This window comes from Gopherus evgoodei, chromosome 23 (genome assembly GCF_007399415.2).
Source record: "Gopherus evgoodei ecotype Sinaloan lineage chromosome 23, rGopEvg1_v1.p, whole genome shotgun sequence".
Lineage (NCBI taxonomy): Eukaryota > Metazoa > Chordata > Testudines > Testudinidae > Gopherus > Gopherus evgoodei.
In genome coordinates this window covers 12,467,557-12,485,266 of record NC_044344.1, presented here as the reverse complement: position 1 = coordinate 12,485,266, position 17,710 = coordinate 12,467,557, and the positions used below count along the sequence as shown (strand labels likewise).

Sequence of the window (17,710 nt, the reverse complement as noted above, 5' to 3'; positions counted from 1 at the left end):
TAACACGCAATCCAGTCTGTGCAGTTATCACATACAAGTATTTGGACTAGGTATCCGGTAGTGTGTGAAGTCCACTCATCAGAAAGAAAAATATCATTAGTACCTGGCCAAATGACTAGATGAATGAATGTTGCATCAGATATTAAAATAGGTTTATCTGGTTCTGAGGGAGAGTGGGACATTGTCCATCCTATGCCTCCTCTTTGTAACTAATAACCTGTTTGGTTGGTTGGTTTTGACTTTGAATTGATTTGATACCTTGAATAGAGGGGAATTGATTGATACGGGTGAGGCCACATCTGGAGTACTGCATCCAATTTTGGGCCCCACACTACAGGAAGGATGTGGAGAAATTGAAGAGAGTCCAGCGGAGGGCAACAAAAATGATTAGGGGGCTGGGGCACATGACTTATGAGGAGAAGCTGAGGGAACTGGGGTTATTTAGTCTGAAGAAGAGAAGAGTGAGTGGGGATTTGATAGCAGCCTTCAACTACCTGAAGGGGGGTTCCAAAGAGGATGGAGCTCGGCTTTTCTCAGTGGTGGCAGATGACAGAACAAGGAGCAATGGTCTCAAGTTGCAGTGGGGGAGGTCTAGGTGGGTGTGACTGGGCAAGACCAGAGGGCTATAGTAAAGTAGTGAGGAACAAGTATGTTAACCCCAGGCTAAACAAAACCCTGGTACATGGTAACCAAATGGCAGTTGTTCCAGGTTAATCAAGGCACCTAGGGCCAATTAAGGTCCTTCTAGAAGGCAGTGGAGATAGCTCGGTTGATTGGGACACCTGAAGCCAATCAAGGGCTGGCTGGAACTAGTTAATAGCCTCCCAGTTAGTCAGTGAGGCATGCATATCAGGAGCGGTAGGAGGAAGCTGCTCTGTTGGAGGAATGAAGCAGTACAAATTCATATCAAGCACAAGGAAAGAGGCCCTGAGGTAACTGTGAAGGAGATATTGAGTGGGGCTGCTGTGGGGAAGTGGCCCAGGGAATTGTACACATCCTATTTTCAAATAGTCAGTTACCATAGCTGTTACTATTAGGGTCCCTGGGCTGGAGCCCGGAGTAGAGGGCAGGCCTGGGCTCCACCCTCCCCTCCCCGATTAATCACTGAAACTGGGAGACAACGGAGACTGTGTGAGGGAGGGTAGCTTCTCCTCACTTCCGTCGCTAGCTTATGATGAAAATGGCTCACTAAGCTGTGACTCTTGCCTCTAGAGAGAGAAGGGCTACGTGGATGGTCACAGTGAGCCTCTGAGGCTAGTGAAATCCACCAGGAAATGTTGGACCCATGGAGACAAAGACGGAGCTTTGTCACATGGAATATTAGGAAATAGTATTTCACTAGGAGGATGGTGAAGCACTGGAATGGGTTTCCTAGGGAAGGGGTGGAATCTCCATCCTTAGAGGTTTTTAAGGCCCAGCTTGACAAAGCCCTAGCTGGGATGATTTAGTTGGGGTTGGTCCTGCTTTGAGCAGGGGGTTGGACTAGATGACATCCTGAGGTCCCTTCCAACCCTGATATTCTGTGATATGTTACTTGAAGTTATTCACTGAGTAGCTCCTGAGAGTAAGTCTTTGTTTGTTGCTTGTTCGTGAGTAGTTTGTTGCTAGTGTGTGACCACCTACATTTTGTATTATTAGTTCATTTGGTTGAGCAAATAGGATATATGTTATGTTTTTCATACCTGGTTGAATTAGGTCTCTGGTGTGAGTTTCCAGTTACAAACTCCACTTTTGCCTTCTACAGGTATTTTCTACATTTACACAGAATTTCTGCCAGCCATCTCGTTTGCAAATGCACAAGGGGCATAAATGTAATTTAAGAAAATTCATTTAAAATCCAAGCAAATGTGTCCAGTGTTTTGCAGTACTCAGCCAGCTCAATAAGACACGCAGGATCTTTTTGGTTCTTGCGTTTTTTGCAAGTTGCACTCCTTGGAGTCCAAATAGTCTTTGTAAATCAGTGGTTCTCAAACTTTTGTATTGGTGACCCCTTTCAGCCAGGAAGCCTCTGAGTGTGACACTCCTTATAAATTAAAAACACTTTTGTATTATAAATGCTAGAGATGAAGCAGGATTTGGGGTGGATGCTGACAGGTTGCAACCCCCACATAACCTCATGACCATTTTTGAGAACCCCTGTTGTGAATGAACCCATTTGGAAAGTAATGCTGTACAGGAGCTAAGGAAGGAGAGCAGAGAGTCACTTCAAAAAGTCAGGTCCCTGTGAATAAGATTATTAACTTGCTCAAGTCCATCTAGTTTACCTTGAGCCTTGCAAAATCTATTTTCCCCTCTTTCTGACTTGAATCTCTTGTATCTCTTCCTTCCAGGTCCCCCACATAGTGGAAAGACTGCCTTGGCAGCAAAGATTGCAGAAGAATCCAACTTTCCATTTATTAAGATCTGTTCTCCTGATAAGACAATTGGCTTTTCTGAAACTGCAAAGTGCCAAGCTATGAAGAAGGTACCGTGGGTATTACTGTAATTTTTCTGAACCTAATTCTTGTGCACTCTGACATGGGATTGAAAAATGACTTTGCCCTAAATTGTGCTCTCTATTCGGAAAGCAGACTTACCCCCTAGCTCCTCCCCTTCCTCATATGCATGCTCTTGTTTAGCAGGCTGCGGAGCCTGAGTAACTTGATACAGGACCCCAAAGAAGACAGTTAGCTGCTCTGAATGGCAGCAAGGTTCCTAAGCTGGGAGAACTAGGGAAAAGACCAAAATAAGGTCAACGGTTCAGAGGGCTCTGATAGTCTAGAACAGTTAGATTTTCAGGCCCAGATGCAGGTTTTCCTACACAACCTGGATAAGGAACAGGAACAAATCCAGTGCTTAAAAGACAGACAGCCATTTGATTGTGGCTAAGATGGGGCAAGTGAATCCACACACAGAAAAGCAAGTGCAACATTCATCCGAGGAAACTCCCAAGTTGGCCTCCGAGAAGCCCAGTAGTTGAAGAAAGAACAGTAGTACTTTCATAAACAGGTGAAGTCTTAGCTGGAGGAAAAGTGAAAATCTTTGCAACTCTGGAACCAGAAGCTGCAACAGGATCGCAGGCAGCTGTGCAGTCTCTTTGAGGCGCAGGACCAATTGCAGAGCCAGCAGCAGGAGCGAGAGATGGCTCTGCAAGCTGGGACCAGATCTACATGTTGAAGATCCAGGAGATGAAACCGCTGAGGGACCGTATCGTAGTGCTAAGCAGCGGCAGAGTGAATAAGAGATGCCAAGGGTACCAGAGGACAACCTCAACACTCAGCTGCAAGAATCCCTCTGAGCCAACAGGTGCATCATGGAACAGTTTAAGGCACTAGAAAGTCTAAAGATGATGACGCAAGAGAGAACAGGGGAACATAACAAGAGCACTAACACAAGGAAGAGATGGAAGAGCCCCAGGATTGCAAAGAAGGGCAGTGGCTGGAATTAGAGATAGACTCTACTGATCTGTGTGCCCAGAGTGCTGAGCTGCAGGCTCATATCACAGAGTTCATAAGACAATTGGCCAAGAAGGACGAGGAACTATAAGCAGCTGTGGCTAAGGTGGAAGAGGATGCAACCAAGAAAAACATGGCATAGAAAGCAGTCCATGAGCTCAGGTCACTAAACTTCAAGGAGACCTGGAGTTGGAGTGAGCAAAGTGGAAAACCAGAAGCAGGAGTGAGAGAGGAACCAGAAGCACTGGAGAAGGAGCCAGAAGGTACACTAGAGACTCCACTGTTGCACAATGGAATCTTTGGTCAAACTGGGAACAGGAATTGATTTTTCTGAGGAAGACCCTAGATGATGAAGGTATGATGTTTTCTCAGGGTGTCCAGAACCGAATGCCCTTGTTATCCCTCTGTGATGGGATCCCCGGAGTTCAGCCTTAAACTGTGGGACCACTGTGCTCCCTTAACTCTCCAGCCTGTTTCTCACTATGCTTTGCTAGTGACAAGCAGCAAATCCCTCCAGGTGCTGTGATCCCTCAGCACAGCAGCATGTGGAGTCCCACACCCAGCTGGATTGCATGAATGCTCCCTGACCCATATACAAATCACACAGAGAAAGGCACCAGCCCAATCCCCCCCAGATCCCAGCCTTGTACCTCAGGTATATACCGTCTTGCACTGCTCCACACACTTCTGGAGAACTTCTGGTAAAGATAAACAGTTCAACAAATTTGCTGACTACAAAAGAAATATTTTAAGTGATAGGCAAAAAGTCTGTTACCAAAATAAAATTAAAATATAAGCACACAGTCTAAACTCTCAACCTTATTAGACTGAGCAATAAATAGATTAAGCAATATTTCTCACCTCATTGGATATTGTAGTCCTTAATATACAGGTTTGTCCCTCAAACCTGGGCCAGTCCCCTCTGTTGGAGTCTTCAGTCTTTTGAGTGTCTTTTGTTGCTTGTAGCATAATTAGGGGCAGGAGAAGGCCAAGCATGAGGCCCTGTATTCTGTTTTATACCCTCAGTCCATCTGCTTGGAGAACACAAGTCCTGGCATTTCTGGGTGGGCATTGCTGAGTCACCAGGCAAGGTTGAGCAATTCCCCTGATATGGCCTTATGTAGGTGAGTAACTGAATTGTAACTTCTCTGCTGGAGAATGGCTGGTGATGTCTGTTTAGCACCCATCCGGGCGTTGGTTACCTCCCTCGTCATTGTCTCTGGAGAGCTAGTATCTGGGTGCTTCCCAAACCCACAGCATATTTTAGTGACAACCATACAACACATTCTCATACCATCATATGCATTGATGACATACATATTTAGATGGAACAATGGGTTTCAGCAGATCGTAACCTTTCCCATGATACGTCACATGTAATGCTTTATATGCAATATCACAATTATATGTAAATGAGGAATATGTGGGTTACAGGGTGCTCCCCCAAGGTATAGAATGTCACACCCTCTGCCTTAACAAAAAAGAGATTTGTTGGTGTTAAACTGAGTGACAGCAACATGTCACCTCAGTGTGTTAGCCGAACAAACTTCCTAGGACTCTTTGCCTTGCAGGTAACCCTTGATATGCCCTAATCCCCAAACTCCTTGGAAGAGCATTCCTTTGCAGTATCCAGCCCTTTTCACTGGACGCTCACAGAATTTGCCAGGTTTGCTGTCTCCAGAGACAGTATACACACCAGCCTGTTGGCTCAGCTGAGGAGGATTCACACTTTACTTTGACATATTGCACTGGTATGAATTTATAGTAAAACAAGAAAGAGTTTATTATTAAAAGACAGAGATTTAAGTGATACTAAGCAAAGATAATATAAATTGAAAACGGCTACAAATAAAACAAAAGTATAATCATGATTAACCTATGTCGTAGGTGAAGTATAAAACTGAACCTGCAGCACAGGTAAATCAAAATTCCTTTGTCTAGGAAAAAGCTGCTTGTCAACCCTGCCTGGGACACAGATTCTAAACATAATTTTAGTGCATGCATACAACTTTCTAATTGTTACCCATCAGTGAGTTTGTCGGGAGTCGCTATTACATACCAGCAAACCCTTTGCCAGTAGGTACTGAAAGACTCTTAGTCTCAGAGGCCAAGACTCAGACACACATCCTAGAGAGGAGGCAGTATAAATACAAGCAGTGAAGGAGCTGATAGAACTGCCGGAAGGAACCAAACAACTGATGGTGAACTTTGAGATGGCAAAGGAGGCTCTGGAGAGTGAGCGTGCAGAACCGTCCACTGGGGTGAGGATTCTTCTGCAGAGCAAAGAGGACTCTAAACACAAGCACAAGAAGGTGGAAGCCTAGATGCAAGAACTGAAAGTAAAATGTATTAAGTTTGAGTGTGCAGCTGGAGCTGGCTATGCAAGTCACCAGACTGCAGGGGGAGCTGGACAATGTCACAAGCCTTCTGAGCCAGAGAGCCGACCACTCAAATCTGCATAAGATTTTGTTGCCTTAGAGTCACATCTTCAGGATACTTACGAGCAGTTGCAGGAGGAGATGGACCAGGAGCTGAGGCAGATGGAGGAGGAGGAGGAGGAAAATGGCTCCAAACACCAGCAAAGGGAGAGGAGGTGAGGCTGTGAGATCCACCTCCTGACTGAGGATCAGAGTCACCCAGCTCTAGGAATGGAGGAGTAAAGGCATAAAGAAGAGAAAGCAGTGAAAGGACAGAGACTACAGGGAGATGTCTCATGTCAAGACAGCTGTCAGGCCTCAACGTGGTGTTCAGTACACACATTCACATCCCACTACGCTGGGGCCCTGCCATACTACAGACTGCACTTACTCTCACATTCTTGCTCCCACCTCCACACTGATCACTGCTCGCTACACACCTACATTTGGAATACATCTAGGGACCATCACTCGAACAGGAGGGACATACAACGCATGTGCGGGTCAGCAGGCACTGCTACAAACCTTCTGGGTCCAGTGCAGAGTGCTCATGCGCACCCACGTTTGGAATACAAATAGGGACAGCACATCTTGAAGAATGTCTAGTTACAGGTAAGTAACCTCCTCTTCCTCCGCTGAACCCATCTCACACAAAATGCAAGAGGATCGGAAATGGGCTCTCATAAGTCATTTTTTGGAGGCTGCAGGGATGAGATTTGGCCAGTAGTAATTTGAAACTCGGACAGGAAGTTAGGCTGGATGGAGGATGATCTTAACTCTGAAGAATGTGCCTGAGAGTGTATCTTGCCAGGCTACTCTTGAAGACACAAGGAGTGGCCTTATGTTCATTCATCAATGGGACAAGCCTGGTGCTCTTAATTATCTCCGATATGGCTGGAAGGACTAACCTTGAATTACAACATGTTCAAGGAACTTGTTTGATGCAAGAGCTACATGAGACATTGAGGAACACAACTTCTGGTCTCTGCATACTTTGGTGACAAAGACAAAAATATGGCCAATGGACTTAGACTTCCTCGTGGTTGCTAAGTAGGAGGTGCTTGGAGGAAATGATGCAGGGAAAGTGGTTGGCCAGCAACTCTAGTGAAATCAACTAAGAAACTTGTCCTGTTGAAGTGCCTGTATAGTCAGAAATGGACAGTAGACAGGACCTGGGAGGGAGGTAAGTGAAAAGAGTGCAAAAAAAGGGAGGTGGGTACTCACTGTGTAAGGGACAGGCTGAAGCCTGCAGCCTGGGCATAATCAACAAGGCCCTGTCTAGTTTCACACGCTGAGTTATATATAAAGAGAAACAGGAGACACAGAGAGAGAGGAGTACAAGCCAAGCAGGCTGCAGTGGGTGATCATTGCTCTCTCAGGCACTTGGAGACACACCTGACCTGATTCAGAGACTTAGGTCTCAACTGTAAGTTTGGATCTAGACTGTTTTCAGGGGTAGCAGATGACAGAACAAGGAGTAATGGTCTCAAGTTGCAGTGGGAGAGGTTTAGGTTGGAAATTAGGAAAAACTTTTTCACTAGGAGGGTGGTGAAGCACTGGAATGGGTTACCTAGGGAGGTGGTGGAATCTCCGTCCTTAGAGATTAAGGTCAGGCTTGACAAAGCCCTGGCTGGGATGATTTAGTTGGAAATTGGTCCTGCTTTGAGCAGGGGATTGGACTAGATGACCTCCTGAGATCCCTTCCAACCCTGATATTCTATGATTCTAAGCTTCTGTGATTCTATGGGGAACCCTGAGCCTGGATCCTGATGAACTGTTACATGATTCTTGGAGTGAAACTGAATTAAAATGGGAAGTTGTATTTTATTAATAGTATGTTGGCTTCTCCTTGTCCTGGGCGGTTAAAGTAAGTCTTGTGCTGCTCCCCTAGGGGAAAGTAAGGCAGTGCCCACCTGCAAGGCCACACGGGGCTGCAGTGGGGCGTTCAGTCACTGCCTGCACCGTTACAAGGAAACAATGGAAAGGCAATTGAATTTAATATCAAAATAAATAAGATAAGCCTCAGCATCAGTTGAATTATTCATTTCTTCTTCGAGTGCTTGCTCGTGTTGATTCCATTCTAGGTGTGTGTGCACCCACACGCAGTGCTTCAAGCCGCTGGACTGAACTCCGAGCCTACCTCCAAGGATCCTGCTTGTGAGTGACCTAGAATGGAGTAGACATGAACAAGCACTTGACGAAGAAAAAACGGTTACCTGCTTTTTCATAACTGTTGTTCTTCGAGACGTGTTGGTCGTGTCCATTCCGTTACCTGCCCTCCTACCACTCTGTCAGAGTTGTCAGCAAAAAGGAACTGAGAGGGTGTAGGGCTGGCAGCTCCTAATATACCAATGCAGGAATGCAGCTCTTAAAGGGGTGCTACAGCCAAACCTACGGATACTGCAAAGGCACAAATTTCCAACAACTGTGCGCGTGTGCACCTGGAATGGAATGGACATGAGCAACACGTCTTGAAGAACAACAGGTACCAAAAGATAAGTAACCATTTTTTCATACTTATTTCAATAAAAGCCTCCATTTTTAATTTAAATAAAGCTGCCACCTCAAAGTGCTGCAGATCACCGTAGTTCTTGCTGTGATGGACATGGGGCAGATAAGTAATAATTTAGAAATTCTGATTCATATTAATTCATCAGTACTGCATGTCACCAGGTCATGAGAAATATTTACTGAAATGTTTATGGTGTGGGAGTTAGTTTAATAATAAGGTGTTAGAGAGAAGGTAACACATTGGCTTCAGATGAAACACCTCCGGGTAAACAGTGCTGAAGGTTAAGACACAATACCTGTGCTGTTAAGCTGTGAAGATGCTATTTACAAGTGCCAGCTAATTTACAGAGCTGTTTTGCCTAAAACTAACCAATCAAAAAGACACTAAAGAGTTAAAAAGAGGATTCTGGTGAAAGTGGGAGGCAATTGTTGGGGAGCTGTTTTGGGGGAAACAGATACAGAGACAGGCTGGGTCTGAAAGACAGGCTCCTTCCTAAGCTGTCCGGGAGCTGGTAAGCTTTAGGTAAGACAGACAAGCATATATGCCTTTTAATGTTTCAAAGCCCCTTTTTCCTGTTATGTGCTGGGATTTCGAGTTGCATGTTCATTCTCTGCCTGTTTGGTTGATAGACTGACCTCAGTCATCCTGAAATTGTCTGAGGTGCAGTCTGACGCATAGCATCACAAAAATACACAAGGCCATGTGTCCGAGGAACCTGAGGCATGTTGACATGTATATAATTGGACAGTCTTGGAGATCTCTTATGATGAGATTGTGACAATAATAAATTGTTTTTTCCCTAGATCTTTGATGATGCATACAAGTCCCAGCTCAGCTGTGTAGTAGTCGATGACATTGAAAGGCTCCTAGGTGAGTTATAGAATTTTAGTTGCACCGTGCAACGGACAACGTAGTGTTACAAACCAGAAATGATTCAGGAACCGTAGGCGCGTATAGAGTCTAATCTAAGTATTATGATTCAAGAGCCTTGAATTGATCCTCCGTGGTGGTCTAAAGATGCATCATTTCTGAACTCCAGCAGTAATATTCTTGTCTTCTACCTCAGTGTTGGCTTCATCTTGTTCTAAGGTATTTGAGTTGGTCGTGGTGCTCCAGCCTCCAGATGCATCATTTTAAATAAATGAGATTTATAGGCTTAATTAACAAGTCAGAAAGGGGCCTGATTCTTCACTGCCTTGCACCTTTGAACAGTCATGTACAACTGTGTAAAATACTACAGTAGAACCTCAGAGTTACAAACACCTCAGGAATGGAGGTTGTTCGTAACTCTGTACAAAACATTGTGGTGGTTCTTTCAAAAGTTTACAACTGAACATTGACTTAATACAATGAAACTTTACTATGCAGAAGAAAAATGCTGCTTTTAACCATCTTAATTTAAATGGAACAAGCAGAGAAACAGTTTCCTTACCTTGTCAAATCTTTTTTTAAACTTCTCCTTTATTTTTGTAATAGTTTACATTTAGCACAGTACTGTACTGTATTTGCTCTTTTTATTGTTTTTGTCTCTGCTGCTGCCTGACTGCAGACTTCCAGCTCCAAAATGGATGTGTGATTGACCACTCAGTTTGTAACTCTGAGGTTCTACTGTACCGTCCATCTGAATAAGTGCAGAATTCTGACTTCCTAGCATTTTACACCCACTCGTCACAACTGGGACTTGCTGTACAAGGGGCAAGGCAGTGAGCCAGCTGTCCCAAGGTGTTTCAGGAAATATTCAGAACTAGAATATCGGAGGTGTCCTGCAGTGAAAGAAAAGGCTACTGCTCTGTAGGGAAGCTTATTGAGAAGCAGTCGTACAGCAGGCCTTCACAAGTGACAAGGAGATAAGAATAGTGTGATCGCTGAATTTAAAATCCAGTATTTTTTCCTGTTGCTTCATTGTGGCTGCAAGGCTGAGCGTGAAGATTTCCATTTAAACCACTCTGCTTTCCTTTGAGGAGCACAATGGAATTTGAAAAGTGAACCACAAAAGTTTGATTCCTGCTGTACAACATTATCCTGTTTATTAGTGTTTTTTCCTTTCCAGATTATGTTCCTATTGGACCACGATTCTCCAACTTGGTTTTGCAGGCCCTTCTCGTGTTGCTAAAAAAGACACCTCCTCAGGTAAGAACGTTATATGGTAGGATGAGAGTTTCCATGAGTATTGTCATTCCTAGAACTATCCTACAGGAGAGGTCTTCACGCCTGGCTGACAGACAATTAATTGTAGCAGTGTCTAACTGCTATTTGCTGAATAAAGATTTTTAACTGAGTTTATCCTGTTTCATTGTTGTTTATTTAGCAACACATTCAGTCCTGGATAGCTGCACATTGCTTAAGTAAGAAGGCAGCATGCTGAATACACAGCAAGTTTACAGAGTAAAGATTAAAATTCTTTGGTCACTGATTTGTCTGAGAATCAAACAGAAAATTCTGATCTTCCCAAACTCAGATCTAGTTGTCTCTCTTATCTAATTTAAAAAAAAAATGAATTTCCTCTGGCGTATGTAAGTGTTTTCAGTTGAGCATGGATTTGTATCTTGTCTGCCTCAGTCGAAATCCCCAGGTACCTGTGAAAATGAATGTTTTTAAAGTCTGATGGTAGACTCCTTAGTTAAAAACTGGGCTTTGTACTTAATGTTTGCTGACATGGTGAAGTTTAGGTACCTTGCAAATGACAACTTGGTTTGCTTTAGAGGAGGCAAGGAGGGAGGGTCTGTAGCATCACTTCCTGGCTATTCATTTGAGTTCCACTGTATAGCCTGTGAAATGTAGATTAAGGGGAAGTTGAAGAAAGGCTGTGGCAAAGGAACCAAACAACACGCCCTGAATAAATTTGTAGCCTATTCTCATTTTCACATGCTGGAAAATGAAGTAGTAATGCTGCACAAATCAGACCTTTTATTTAGGACAGTTCTTGGTTTAATTATAGAAGTGGGTGACAAAATTCCCACTGGAGTACAGTACCTTAGTTCCAGGGCTTCTGCTAGTAGCACCAACAAACTGCAGGAGAGAAGACTTCTACTAAAAAGCTTTTTGTCCTGTACAAAGCACTCACAATGAGTGAAATAATATCTTTTATTGGACCAGCTTCTTTTGGTGGAAGGTCAAGCTTTCAAGCTTCACAGAGCTTTTCTTTAATTCTGGAGAAGGTAAGCAGAGTGTCACAGCTAAATACATGCTGGAACAGATTGTTATGTATGCAGAATTAATACATGTAGGAGACCACTTAAGATGAAGTGAGCTCTTGAAACCTCAGATCTTAAATGGTCTCCTACAGACATCTCTGTAAACATCTTTAACTGTAGCCTTCCTAAGAATAAGAAAATAGGATTTACTCCAGAAAAAAGCCTTTTTTCTAAGCCTAGTTACTTACTTATTTAAATACCTGGCCATATTAATTTAATCAAGTGGACACTAATATTTGTAATATTGTGTCTAAGAAAAACAATTCATTTAGAACATACCTATTTTACAAACAGTGAAAAACGAGGTATACAGTACAAATCAGTTAACTCAACTTGCTTGTTCTTTCTCTTCTCACATAGCTTGTTGTCGTCATTCACTGCGTGTTCTCCCTAGATGGCAACCTGCTATGCGCAAGGACCTTTTCTTCTTCTCTATGAGCAAAGTGCTAAGGAAATCATTTATTTAAGTAACAGAATTACTGAGAGTGCAGACATAAGACAAACCGTTTCAGTTTGTTCCAGTATTTCTTGGGAGTTTTAAAATATGTTTTTACATTGTTTGGAATAAAACTAAACTTTACATTTCCGAACTTGGTTTTGAACTACATAGGGTGGTACCTTGCACTCTTTGCTTTATTACAGTTAGAAGCCATGGTTTATTTCAATAAGCTATCTTGTAGTTTCCTAGTGTTTAAGATCTTTTCAGGATGCAATAACTATTACACCCTTTCCTTCATCCTTCCTAACTTGGTTCTGAAAGTAACATAGCTTAAAAGAATCAGCCTGTGCAATTCACTCCTCAGGAGCCAAATGTGTTTCCATATTAGCAAGAAACTTCAAATAATATTTATAAAGATCTCTTAAATGTAAGCAAAGCTCTGGGGCATTAGTGTTCTTCCTTAGAAACAGAGACAAGACTGTCCTTAGAATGATTGGTGGTAATATCTCATACCGAAAGAGATCGGTGTGGAGTTAGTGATGGAAGCGAACTCTGTCCAGCCTTACTGAAAGGGTCTCTTGGAGAAAGGAGCCTAACAAAGTGCACCAGATTTGGATAGGTGTATCCACTGCTCATTTTTGCCCCTACTTGCATTTCATTATCCCTGCAGTCTCCTAGGAGAAATCTGATGAGGTTCAACAAGGACAAGTGCAGAGTCCTGCACTTAGAATGCTACAAACTAGGGACCGAGTGACTAGGCAGTAGTTCTGCAGAAAAGGACGAGAAGCTGGATATGAGTCAGCAGGGTGCCCTTGTTGCCAAGAAGGCTAATGGCATATTGGGCTGCATTAGTAGAAACGTTACCAGCTGATGGAGGGAAGTGATTATTTGGCACTGGTGAGGCCATTTCTGGAGTATTGCATCCAGTTCCCCCTCTCCCCCACTACAGAAAGGATGTGGACAAATTGGAGAGAGTCCAACAGAAGGCAGCGAAAATTGTTAGGGGTCTGGGGCACGTGACTTATGAGGAGAGATTGAGGGAGCTGGGGTTATTTAGCATACAAAAGAGAAGAGTGAGTGAGGATTTGATAGCAACCTTCAAGTACCTGAAGGGGGGGTTCCAAAGAGGATGAAGCTTGGCTGTTCTCAGTGGTGGCAGATGACAGAACAAGGAGCAATAGTCTCAAGTTGCAGTGGAGAAGGTCTAGATAGTTTTTTCTAATATCCAATTTCACTAGGAGGGTGGTGAAGCACTGGAATGGGTTTCCTAGAGAAGTGGTGGAATCTCCATCCTTAGAGGTTTTTAAGGCCCAGCTTGACAAAGGCCTGGCTGGGATGATTGTCTAGTGTTGATCCTGCTTTGAGCAGGGAGTTGGACTAGCCCTAATCTATTATTCTATATCTCAAACCCACAGTGAGGCAGGGAAAGGATGAGCAAATTTTGGAAAGGGTGTTTCCTTTCATCAGAAAGGTGATGACTGTGACATTGGCTTTGATCTGGGGAGGCTAGGGGGTTTGAGAGAGTCACGGCTTCATTTGGAGGTTGAAAAACCAGAAGGGAGAGGTAGGGATTTGGAATGAGTACTATTGGCAGGCCATACTATGTGATCAGTCATTCCTACTGTGAGTGATTAGTCTGCACTAGATGCTGATTTTGGTCATGATTCTACAGGCTTATGTGCCTAAGTCCCATAGCTGCTACTCACATGCATAAAATTAAGCAAGCACATAAGTCTCTGCAGGATTGACACCTTAGTTCAAACTCACTCCTAATCAAAATACCCTGACCCTTACCAAGCATGTCCAAAGCACTCGTAAGAGTTGCCATTGAATAGCAGAAGAGGCAACCGTCATCTCTCACATTGCTATCAAACAGGCCTTTTGGCTTTATTTTTTTGTCAGCGTGCCATGCAGTGAGCACCATATCATTTATCTGACAGGGGTCTAGAGTTATAGGAACCACAAAGCTGGGGTGAGTGGGAAACAGCCGAACACGTACTCATGGTGTAAGTTCGTAGGTGACACATTCACACAGTGTCGTCATGTCACTCACAGAATGGAAACTTAATCTGCAAATAGCTTCCCACAACTACCATGGGCAAAATTAGTGTGTAAGAGGGGCATTTCTGGGCCACTGTATTGTTATGCATGAAGTTGCACGACTCTTGTGTTAAATTGGCTTATGGAAGCTGCCTCCCAGATCTCCCCTCTCCCCATTGAGGCTGTCTTAGTCTTTACACTTCCCGTGCAGGTCTAAAAATGCTAGTCAAATAGCAGCCCCTGGGAGTTGGGATTTCTGGCTTGTTTGCTATTTAAAAAAAAATTGCAAATTAAATCTATGAGCAATAGAAAACCACTCTGAGTTTACTTTAAATTCTTTGTTGCACTCCATGATTCAGAGTTTCTTTGAGGAATGCTTAAAAAGTAGTATCTATTACCAGTTCAAGAGGACTGAAAAACATTGCGTTTTGTTTAGCATCTTTTTAAACCAATTAAAAAGCTTTTCTAAAATGGATTGAAGAGAAGAAAATAAAACATGTTCTCCTGGATCTTTATTTCAATCAAATTTCCCTGTGTTCTGCAGCAGAAGAGATGGGGGTGGGGGAGAAATAGAAAGATTGAAAAGGGCTGTCGCAGCAGGGAGCCAAGCTGGAGAAAAGGACTTCTCTGAGAACTAAGCAGCAGCAGCTCTGAAAACCTAAGAAGCTGCTTCATCTACATGCAGAGTCACACAAGGCATGGGGACGCTCACCAGCACCACAGAGATTTCACATGTGCTTCCCTGCTGGTTCCTATGAAAAGCTAACAATCAGCTCGGGGAGTGAAAGACCATTGCAGCATCCCCTAACTAAGCTGGACGTACAATTTGTTCAGTGTTGTGAAATGTCAGGCTTAGCAAGATGCTCTCGGACACTCTCGCGAATGCCCTTCCTATACTCCCTGAGGCTCCCTCCTCCTTTTCTGGGACTTGGCAGGCTTCTGCAGATTTGTGAAGGCTGGAGGGGGAGGGGAACATGCTCCTTGTCTGGTGTAGTTCCACATGCAGAATAATGATGTCCCAGCATTGCTGGACATGTGCATGTGGGACAGTAGGTTTAAAAAATAATAGAACCAAATCCTGCTTTCCCGTATACTGGTGTAAACTGGGAGTAACTTCATTTTAGTCAGTAGTTATTCTGGATTTACATCTGTGCAACTGAGAGCAAAATCTGGCCTATTGTTTGGGGAAAAACAACACCACAAACCCATCACTTGGGGAAGGATTCCAGTCACCCAAAAGGCCTGTTAAAAAGCTGTAAGGAACCAAGGACGAGTGAATAGTCTCTATCAAACATGGACACTTATGGAATAGCATAGCTTTATTCTCGCCCTCTCTTTTCTGTCATTGCCCAGCTGTAATGTAGCTGCAGCTTCTCAGACAGGCCCTTACCTACTCCTTTATCATGGAATGATCAGATTTGCTGGATTTGATAGTTGCTTGGAACCCAATTTGCTCTCTTGGGGATCTGAATAATCTTGTGTGTAACAGAGTCCCCAGGTAGTTTATATAGAATCCTGTCTGTGCATTGAAGTCATTTGAATAGTGTTGAACGCTGAAAAATCTATATTGCTTCAGAAGAGGGGAAAATAACTCTGTTTAAAAATAATTAGCACTTTTTAAATTTGGGTAAGTATTAACAGATATACAGATCAAGCATCTGAGGCTCAGACAGGCTAAGAGACATGCCCATGGTCATTCAGTAAATCAGTGGCAGTCAAGGTTATTTACTCCCAACCTCATAAAGGATGGCTCTGAAGCAAAACCGTCTGTCTCTCACCACTTTGTGGGATGCACTGTGCTGGTTTCACCACCGCTGCTGGTCAGCGGGAGATAATGTTCTGGTGACCAACTTGGAATTTCTTTTCTTTCAGGTGCTGAGCACCTGCAGCTTCTCTTGACTTTCTTAGAATTTGCTGTTGCTCAGAACCTGTGGCAGCTGGTCCCTAGGTTTCTCAGGTTGGGCAGTGAAAATGGGGCCGCTTGTGAATATGTTGGCCGTGGACTTTCCATGCTTCAATATTCTCCACTGAATATGGGGATAATGATACTGACCTGCCTTACAGAGCAGCTGTGAGGCTTTGTCTGCCAAGTGCTTCAAGATTAAGTCAGTCTCCGTTGACATACACCACCTCTGTATTAAAGTAAGATGAAGATGGACAGAATCTAAGCTCCAGCATGTGGCTATAAAACACTGTCATGTGTGATTAGTCTCCATCAATATGGATTGCTGCTGTTTGGGTCTTCATTGTTAAATGCGTTTCACAAGCAATACACAGAGTGAAGCACTCCTCACTGCTAAACTTACACAATAATGTGCTGAACAGAGGGGGTGAAACTTCTGAAATGCAAGTGAATTCTACTAAAATTACTTCTATTTAAATTATTGATTGTGGAAGATTCTTTTCTTAGAGACCTCTTGTTTTATGTTGATTAGCTGCCTTTACAGAGTGTGAGTTTAAAACAAAGTCCTAGAGACTAATTTCTGCTGTAGCGCATATCTTGTTCCCTCGCTGTCAGGTGCCTATCTGCAGAACAGGAGATGTGACACTGTCTGGGGCCAGCAGATGGGTTGCTTGTGAGTTTTTTTCATTGGGCAGTGTGAGAATCTGAATTCAGTATTCGCTAAATGGGCAGTATGTGAATCTTGGGAGTTCCCTGTTCCCTGGATGATTGATCCTGCAGTCAGTGGGAGCTGAGTGCTCCACTAATCTCAGCATCTGACCAGGGTGGGACCTTAGCTTCGACTTTCTGGCGACTGCTTAAAAGTGAGCTTGGTGATATGCTGCAGAAACTAATGGAGAAGTTTAATGGAGTTGTCTGTGTAGTTGCATGATTTATTTGGAAAATTCTTCCTTAGATATTTGGTTAGGCTGAAAAAAGTAGTGGCCCCGGACCACTGAGCATGAGCGCTCCAGGCAGAGTTTGTCTTGAAGCTCTCTTTTCTCTCCCTAGTACGAATCCAGCTTAGGGCCAGTCCGTGTGTGTGGTGTCTTCATCAGCCTCTGCCAGTCTTACTCAGTTTTCTCCTTAACTCCTTTCTAATGGAAAATTGGCTTTCCTCAAATTTGTTTTGTTAGAAACTCAAAACTGGGGGGAAAAAAATTAAGAAATGTTTCAGATTTTGGCCACCAACATTGATTTTTTTCCCCCTTTATGAAAAGCTGAAATCTTCTGCTTCACATTTCAATGAAAACGTTTTTTGTTGAAATTTTGTGTGGCGTAGCGGGGGAAATATTTTCCCACTAGTTCTACTCGTTGCATCCACCTAGCCAGCTGGATTTTTCCACAACTATGATAGCTGTTAAAAGTGGTAGAATGCTGCATAATGCTCCTCTTGCAGGAGACCTCCAAGGGGTTGCAGTGGTAGTTGATAATCTGTAACAGAGAATCAACTCATTGTGAAATATAAAACCCTACCTCCTCAGACGTGGTCAGGTAGTTTTCTACCATGTGCATCCCTGTCTGTCCTGCACTGCAGCCAGCATCCATTTTCTTGTTAGTCTCATCTTTATACCACAGCAAGTAGCAAGAGGGCCTTGGGTGAGATTAGGAATACTTTTAAAAGGACCCAAACCAGAAAATGGAGTACCTGTTAGAGTGGTCAGCGATGTTATGGTTGCACATAACTTTGGCCTCACTGCTCACAATGTTCAGGTTAATTTTGGAAACCATA

General features: G+C 43.5%; 1 protein-coding gene across 2 annotated transcripts in view; it reads left to right on the top strand.

The window, feature by feature from the left end:
- The window catches only part of NSF (N-ethylmaleimide sensitive factor, vesicle fusing ATPase), a 159,576-nt gene that overhangs the window by 113,822 nt on the left and 28,044 nt on the right, over positions 1–17,710 (top strand). For both annotated transcript variants that reach the window (XM_030541276.1, XM_030541275.1), the window contains exons 15-17: positions 2,331–2,464; positions 9,167–9,233; positions 10,414–10,493. In XM_030541276.1, coding sequence (XP_030397136.1) covers positions 2,331–2,464; positions 9,167–9,233; positions 10,414–10,493 — 281 coding nt within the window. The remainder of the gene's footprint in view (positions 1–2,330; positions 2,465–9,166; positions 9,234–10,413; positions 10,494–17,710) is intronic.